This window comes from Bison bison, unplaced genomic scaffold (assembly GCF_000754665.1).
Source record: "Bison bison bison isolate TAMUID 2011002044 unplaced genomic scaffold, Bison_UMD1.0 scf7180017864143, whole genome shotgun sequence".
NCBI lineage: Eukaryota > Metazoa > Chordata > Mammalia > Artiodactyla > Bovidae > Bison > Bison bison.
In genome coordinates, this window is record NW_011494715.1 from 2626670 (window position 1) to 2636011 (window position 9342).

Genomic DNA, 9342 nt, shown 5'->3' on the forward strand with positions numbered 1-9342 from the left:
ATTTTTTTTTACCTTTCATCAAGATAAATTCTCAGTTTTTTCCAATTTAGTGTCCTTGTACAGAAGATAAACTTTGCTATTTCCTTTGGTGAATCATCAAGGATGCCCTTGGACATAAAGTAGTTCACTCCCTAAGACAGAAAGACAAGTCTACATAAATAAAATCAGTCTTCATTTATAAATTTAACAATTAGGCAATAGCAAAACAATAGCTATAGAGTCTTTTCAGCATCAACAGACTGTTTATAGCTTTCACATGCAAAATACAAGCTAGAACTTGAACTGACACTATTATTTATGGTTGATAGTTTACATGCAATGAAAAGTAGGAAATTCAAAGTTTAGACTTCTAAAGAAAGTCTGATTCAATTTTCTGACTCATGTCAATTAAAAAAAAGTATCCAGAAATATCACCTAAACTGGGTTATGAGTAGGGGTAACAAATAACTATTACTTAGATCTTAAAAATAAGCCTTATAACGAAAACTTCAACTGCCCAATGGAAAACATGAAAGTTCAGATACACATTCTAACACACTTTTCAAGGAAACAGATTCTTGAGAAAAAAGGATTCTGCAAATCACAGACTAGCATTTTTTTTGGGGGGGGGTGGGGAAGAATAATAATTAAGTTATTTAACTTAATGTAAAATGGGCAGAATTCTAGACTGGTTTATGGGTTGTATACAGTTTGGTGTTAAGTATTGCTACGTTTTATAAGAATCTGGCTCCAATACATACTGAGGCAAAACATAGTAAGACAAAACAATTTCAATGTTTTTCATAGGGTTTATCTTTGAATTTCCTTTTCTCTGCATGCAAAGTCTTCCAGAGAAGCATTATCCATAAGGCTGTGCCCTACTTTAGATTTAAACCAACAACAACAAAACAGCAACAACAAAAAAACCAAACACTGAAACCAATGTTTTCTCATGTATATGAAGGTCACATTCAAATAAATGTCTTATGTGCATTTGAATGTGCAGCTATTGAAATAAAAGGCAGGTGTGTTTATTTCAACTCACAGTTATCCAGATACATGCATTCCCATGAATGCCCATGTCTGGATAATAGCACAATGTGTGCAGTTAATTGGTAGAGAAAATGACATATTATATACATGTAACATACTGTTTTCACACATAAATTCCTTCAGCATTTCTTCCCTTTACAAACAATGACACAGTACTCAGAAACACTGCATACACTGGGAATTCAAAGAGTTGGAAAAATTTTTATAAAATCTCCCATAAAAATTTTATATTACATTTTTAGAGCAGTTTGGTACCATGAGGTTATGCTTTTGAAAGGTTATAATTATCTATAGAATGTAATTCAAAAAGATAAGATTTTTATACAAAATTAATTTTATGAGCCATCAAGATAATAGGATATTAGCAATGTTATCAAATTTTCATGAGAATTTTAAAAGTGTAAAAGCAATCCTAAAAGCATTGATTTTAAAAAGCACCGACTTTAAAAAGAACAAAATGTGAGAATATGTGACTCTGTCAACTCAGTGCGAAGCCATCTTTCAGACTGCACTGCACCCGGACAGGAGGCTAGAGCATGTAATATGGTCAAGATGGAAAGGAAAGCCAAGGAACTTGTTTGCAGTAAGGCTCTCAGAAAGAGCCTGAGGGGGTAGGAACCAGGGAAATAGGAATGAGTTTTCCATCCTTCCCTCCATTAGTTTGAACAATCGAGAGTTGACTGTATAATTTATCTACTTAGCAAGATTAAGTCAGGTTTGATTTCTTTTCCAAAATTCATCCATTTAAAAAGTGTAACAAAATATTAGAAGTATTTCCAGTGCTTAATTTTAATCCAAGTGATTCAAAGACAAAGGAATGTCAGTTAAGCAGTAATGAACAGGTTCTTTATTCACGCTTACTTGTAAATCAGTATTTGAGATACAAAACTAACTCTAATTTACTTTCTAAAAATTTACAAAATATAAAAAAAAAAACTAATGTGGTCTATTAAATAGTACATAATTCTCTAATTATATGATATACGCCATTTTTAATATTGCTTGATGCTCCTCACTTATAAATGAACACTGGCATTTGCCTTATGCAAGCATCATAAAATTGTTGGTCATTTCCTTTTTTCTATGTTTGAAAATTTAACATATAATCTCACTTAAGTTCTCCGAAATCAATTAAATGCAGAGGAGGAAACAGATGGTTTTAAACACAATCCTGAAAACCAGCAGCACAAACTTGAAATCAGCTAGCACTGTTGGTTTTGAGGAAAGACGGCCTCAGTTTCAAGCCTGGGATTCCTCTGGAAAGGAAGATTACTTCAGAAGGGCTATTGGAGTGAAGGGTTAAGAGATGACACAACATAAAGAGGCATAGGACCAGATTACAATCGTCTTCAATAAGCAAGCTGGCAACCATCCAAAACTATCTTGTTTTGTAAGCAATAAATATAAAAGAAACTATAGCATGAACTCTGTTGAATAACTATATATTTGTTTAATACATGTATAAGTATTGTTGATTTTTAAATAAAGTTTTAGAAGAATGTGACAGAGGAATCCCTAGACCCTATTGGAGGTGTTGTTTAGTCACTAAGTTGTGACCCCATGAACTGCAGCACGCCAGGCTTCCCTGTCCTTCACTATCTCCCAGAGTTTGCTCAGACTCATGTCTATTGAGTTGTTGATTGCTATCCAATCATCTCACTGTCGCCCCCTTTTCCTCTTGCTCTCAATCTTTTCCAGCACCAGAATCTTTTCCAGTGAGTCAGCTCTTTGCATCAGGTGGCCAAAGAATTGGAGCTTCAGCTTCAGAATAGTGCCGAAATCAATCAAAAGGGTTGATTTCCTTTAGGATTGACTGGTTTGATCTCTCTGCTGTCCAAAGGACTCTACCACCAAGAGTCTTCTCCAGCACCACAGTTCAAAAGCATTAATTCTTTGGTACTCAGCTGTCTTTATAGTCCACCTTCCACAACCGTACATGACTACTGCAAAAACCATAGCTTTGACTAGACAGACCTTTATCGGCAAAGTGATGTCTCTGCTTTTTAATACCCTGTCTAGGTTTGTCATAGCTCTTCTTCTAAGGAGCAAGAGTCTTTTAATTTTGTGGCTGCAGTCACCATCCACAGAGATTTTGGAGCCCAAGAAAATGAAATCTGACACTGTTTCCACATTTTCCCCATCTATTTGCCATGACGTTATGGGACTGGATACCATGATCTTCATTTTTTGAATGCTGAGTTCTAAGCCAGCTTTTTCATTCTTCTCTTTCACCTTCATCAAGAGGCTCTTTAGTTCCTCTTAGCTTTCTGCCATAAGAGTGGTGTCATCTGTGTATCTGAGGTTATTGATATTTCTCCTGGCACTCCTGATTCCAGCTTGTGCTTCATCCAGCCTGGCATTTAACATGATGTAATCTGCATATAAGTTAAATAAGCAGGGTGACAATATATAGCCTTGACGTACTCCTTTCCCAATTTTGAACCAGTCTGTTTTTCCATGTCAGCAACCAATCTGTTGCTTCCTGAATACAGGTTTCTCAGATGGCAGGTAATGTGGAGAATTCCATGGACAGAGGAATATGCTAGACCCTACAGCATTAATAATAGTTATTAATCAGGACTGGAACTCTCAGCAGTATAGATATGTGCTTCTGTGAGTCTGTGTCTTATAGGTAGCAAGGAAATCATGACTAGTCTAAATTAACATAGTTTCCAGAAAAAGGAAGGGTGTAGCTCATTATCATCTACATGGTATAGTAAAATAAGTGTCCAGTTCTGGATGTTGCATTTTATGGGACATATTGACAAACTAGAACCATCTGAATAAAGGAAACCAGAGTCTGAGTGAGTTGTTGGAAGGTCAGACTTTATGTTATATAAGGAAGAACCAAGGGAGATAGAGATATTAGGTCTAAAGATGAAGCTATTTAGGAAAGAAGAAAAGATTAAGACATTGAGACATCTGAAGAGGTTAAGACTTGTGACATCTGTGTCACAAAGAAAAGAAACACTGTGTGTGGTTTGAGTGAAGACTTTAAACTGATGAAACTTAGAACTTCTTGCTCCCCAAAATGCATACTGCTAGGTTTTCAGTGATAGAGAGTAACAAGTATCAGAGTTTCACTCTAAGAATATATAAAAATAGTGACTTTCAAGGGCTCCCTTTTCACATAGTACTGCGAAAAGTAGAAAACTAAGGCATGAGCAAGGTGAGAAAATTGAATACAAATCTATTGACTTAATGTATTAGTACGTGTGTGTGTGTGTGTATGTGTGTTAGTCGCTCAGTCATATCCAATCCTTTGTGACCCCATGGATTGTAGGCCATCAGCTCCTCTGTCCATGGAATTCTTCAGATAAAAATATTGGAATGGGTTGCCATAGGAGAAAAAAAATGGCAAAATTAATGGCAAAAAAGTAAGAGGACATAATTGGAGCTGCAAGTAGAGGAGAACGGGGGAAAGGATCGAAAATACAGGTAGGGTCTAAGACACTTTCTCAGCCTGGAGGACAGGATGGCTCTACTGGTTCAGAAACAGGTGTTTGGAGAAAGCATTAAAAGACAAAAACAGAGTGCATGTTGGTTTTCTTTTTAGGGAAGATAAGCCATCCAGAAGGAGTTGGACAAGAGCAAACTCTTAGCTCCTTGAGCAAAATGGTAAAGATTTCTATCAACAGTGGTGGAGGGTATAACAGGAAATCCATTAGGAATAAACAAAAGGAATGGTAAGCAGCAATGAAAACCCAAGAGAAGTTAAGGTGAATTCATCTTATCTCATGTTAAAGCTTTAAATAGAACACATGCTTTCAGTGATTCAAAGATAAAAAAAAATATATATATCAAGAAATTCTGTAAAGCATCCTCCATGGAGTACATCACTAAAATTTATTACGCAAATGACAACACCAAGACTTAAACAATATAATTAGAGTGGTAAGTTGTTTAGACAAAAGGTTTATTTAGGTGGCAAAAACAAATAAGTTAAGAAAACATATGCAAATAGCTAAAACCAATATTAAGAAGGAATTCAGATTGAAGAACGATGTGTTGAATGAAGCTCAGTCCTCTACACAATGCATCTTCCCATTTTCTTATTACTATAAGAATGGCTCTTTCACACAGCAATTTCTGTTTTAAGATATACATCCTTTGTTTTTCTTCTATTGTATTAAACTCATGTTTTTCTCTCCTATTTTTAAAAATCAAATCATTATTACCCATAGTATACTTCAAAGGCAAAAATCTACTATATATATATGTTCAGAACCAAAAAATATATATTTGGGGACAAAGTGAATTCTAGGAAACAAGGCATGTAAAATATTGACTTCTGCTGTGAACCTAAAACTGCTTTAAATGATAAAGTCTTAATATTTTTTTTTTAAGTGCTGATTACTAGTACTGAAAGTACTGGCAATTGGCCCAGACACTTGGCAGAAACTTTGTGTAACAGTTGGTATCAACAGAAAAAATTACTAATAAAACAAAACTGACATACTAGGGAGTATCTTTAATGTGTTTTCCTAAAGAACAACTTAGGAAACAAATTTAGTGAAAAAATTTGCTTTAACTAGTTTTGTTTAAACTTGCTGTTGTATAAAATGTAAAAACCAAGTATTACAGCTACTACTTTTCAGGTAATAAATCTGTCCTCTGAGCATTACACAACAGAAAGCAAGCTGGACACTGCATTTAATTTCCTTTTTAAAAGGACATTTGAAAACTTTTAGAATAACAATCCTTAAATTTTAACAATAAATATTTATAAAATGAAATACTTCAATCTAGATTTCTAATTTTTGTTTCAATATGGAACTGATCTATTAATAGTCAAGTGTACATTTTAACCACAGGGAAATGAGCAATTGAAATGTAACATTTTCATACTAAAAAAACATAAAAATAAGATATTATATTGTAAAAGCTTTAATTTTAAAATTTTAATTATTTTTTAAAAGGGGAAGTCCTTCGCCCGGTCAGAGTATTCCCATTGTCTTATTTGAAAATAGCAGCAGCAGTGGCTAAGATGACAGCTCTGATACTATTTCTCCTTTTTCTAGTGCTATCATAATTGCTAATAAAAATGTAAAATCTATTAATATTAGCCAGCCCAGAATTTCTCGTTCTTCCTATTTATTTAGAGAACATGGGCACTATAGTTAACGGAAAAAACACATCTAGAAATTCTTCTAGGGATATAATACTCTGCAAATTAAAATATCAACACTTTGTTTTTTAGCTAAAGTAAAATAAAGATGATTTTACTTAAAGGGCAAGTTTTAAAACTAGGTATCCTTGTTTTTATGCTGTCATTTCATTTCATTCTACCCACTACGTTTAGCTATGCCACTCTCTGGTGTATAAAACTGTCCTTCAGCATGTAACTTCAGAAATGTCACACTTTTACTCATGGCAATTTTATTCATGGTAATTTAATGATGGTTAATCTAATCAATAGACTGAAAAGACTAAAGGAAAAGCTCTGACCAAATTTTTAAAGTTCTCTAACTGGAATTGGTCAGAACCCCATATTCTGTCTGGAGGATGATGAAAAGTCATGAGTATGGAATATGGACTGAAGTCAGCTTACTCATGGACCTGTTTGAGTTGGCAAGGATTTCAGTCTCCAAAAACAATTTATGGAGGGCTTTTGGTACATGAAAGTACACAATGCTGAGGAACTGCTAAGAACAGTCACACTTACACCCTAAATTATTTGTAGCTATTAGAAAATGTCAACAGGAAACTCAAAAAAAGCAGGGATAGTTCAAAGAAAATAAAAAGAAAAATGGAAAATCATCTCTAATGGAGTCCAGGAAAAATGGAGGCGAGGTGGAGGACAGATCTTTCTGTTTCTTTTTCGTAGGAGAGAAAGCAATGCCATCAGACAAAAATAACATGAACTTCGTTGTTTAAGGTTTCAAATAACACTGCTGCTGCTGCTAAGTCGCTTCAGTTGTGTCCGACTCTGTGCGACCCCATGGACTGCAGCCTACCAGGCTTCTCCATCCATGGGATTCTCCAGGCAAGAACACTGGAGTGGGTTGCCATTTCCTTCTCCAGTGAATGAAAGTGGAAAGTGAAAGTGAAGTCGCTCAGTTGTGTCTGACTCTTAGTGACCCCACGGACTGCAGCATACCAGGCTCCTCCATCCATGGGATTTTCCGGGCAAGAGTACTGGAGTGGGGTGCCATTGCCTTCTCCCTCAAATAACACTACAAAGTTCCTATTCATTTATTCTAACAGCCTCAAACAGAAAGCAAGCTGTATCTGTGAGTTCTAAGAGTCACCAGGAGTCACACCCATCACTGGGACAGACCACTGCATGCAAATGACGTTACTTCCAAAGTGATAAACTACTCAGTTCACTTTAGTTCAGTTGCTCAGTCATGTCCAATTCTTTGTGACCCCATGGACTGCAGCATGCCAGGCCTCCCTGTCCATCACCAACTCCCGGAGTTTACTCAAACTGATGTCCACTGAGTCGGTGATGCCATCCAACCATCTCATCCTCTGTCGTCCCCGTCTCCTCCTGCCTTTAATCTTTCCCAGCATCAGGGTCTTTTCAAATGAGTCAGTTCTTCACATCAGATGGCCAAAGTATTGGAGTTTCAGCTTCAACATCAGTCCTTCCAATGAATATTCAGGACTGATTTCCTTTAGGGTGGACTGGCTGGATCTCCTAGCTGTCCAAGGGACTCTCAAGAGTCTTCTCCAACACCACAATTCAAAAGCATCAATTCTTTGGCGCTTAGCTTTCTTTATAGTCCAACTCTCACATCCATACATGACTACTTGAAAAACCATAGCCTTGACTAGCCAGGCTTTTGTTGGCAAAGTAATGTCTCTGCTTTTTAATATGCTGTCTAGGTTGGTCATAACTTTTCTTCCAAGGACTATCTTTTAATTTCATGGCTGCAGTCACCATCCGCAGTGATTTTGGAGCCCCCAAAAATAAAGTCTGTCACTGTTTTCCACTGTTTCCCCATCTATTTCCCATGAAGTAATGGGACCAGATGTCATGATCTTAGTTTTTTGAATGTTGAGCTTTAAGCCAACTTTTTCACCCTCCTCTTTCATTTTCATCAAGAGGCTCTTTAGTTCTTCTTCACTTTCTGCCATAAGAGGAGACAAATTACTACTAAAAGTTAAATACAGCAATCATTATTGTAATTATATTGACAAAATTGCTGGTAGGCTATGTAAGCTTCTAGAAAAAGTACTATCTCTGATCTGTCTGTAAATTAGAAAAAAATAGCATTAATCAAAATATGGAGATAAATCTCTATTAGGTTAAGGTATGGTTACTAACACTTCAAACTAATGACAAAGTGACACATTTAAGCACTAATATTATGTCTAGAATTCCTGCTTTATAAAAATCACACACAAACATTTTACTTGCAATATGTGCAATTATAGAAATACACATACACACATACATATGTAGCTATTTAAATGACAGGCTTTGATAAATAAAACTTACAATTTTATATTATCTGGAATATACATTTATAAATATATTTTAACAGCTCTGAAGCAATTTTCAAATAAACAAGACTTTTTAAATGTTTTCCTGACTGAGAATACTTTTAAAAGGACGTTAAAATAACAAAAAAAAGATTTTTCAAAAACCCAAATCTTATTAATAGAGAAGCTGGGGTTTAAATGGTAGTTTTGCTGTCATCACATGTGCATACTTTTTCATGTAATTGAAGTCTCTGTTCATCCTACCACTATTTCAGTCCAAACATGTTTAAATTTGAGCATAATGTTGTATGTACCTCGATTTATTGCTTAAAATGTCTTTTAAAAGATTAAACTAAGCACTCCACTGAACCAAAAAGTTACTGGTTAATAACATTAACTATTATTAAAATATGTAAAAACTGCTCATCACATGTCAGAAAACAAAATTAAAGGCAAAGTTTATCACTATCTAAAGCTAGAAGATGCTGGTGTTTCTGGTACATACTTGATGAAGGACCATTGCTCAGGTGTCAAATATTTATCTACTACAATCCAAAAGTTCCAGGAGACAAAGAACCCCTAACCTAGAGCAGTGTCTGCTGCTGATACTATGGTGTGCACAGTTGTGCTTCTAGTATAAAATAAAGCTACAGTTTGGTAAGCACTAAGCATTTAACACATACTATTTCATTAAATCTTCATGACACCACCATGATATACATACTATTATTATCTCCATTTTGGAGTTGGGGAAATTGAAGCATAGAAGGTGTAAATAATTTGCACGAGGCCAAAGTCATATGCCTAGGAAGTGGAGAGATACTTAATAAATATTTGTTGAATGAATGCTCAACTCTTTCTGTATAAAGCTTCCAGATG

General features: G+C 35.3%; 1 protein-coding gene across 1 annotated transcript in view; it reads right to left on the bottom strand.

The window, feature by feature from the left end:
* Positions 1-9342, bottom strand: part of FBXO8 (F-box protein 8) — a 39734-nt gene that overhangs the window by 4204 nt on the left and 26188 nt on the right. Inside the window, exon 4 of the mRNA XM_010840259.1 lies at positions 13-131. Coding sequence (XP_010838561.1) covers positions 13-131 — 119 coding nt within the window. The remainder of the gene's footprint in view (positions 1-12; positions 132-9342) is intronic.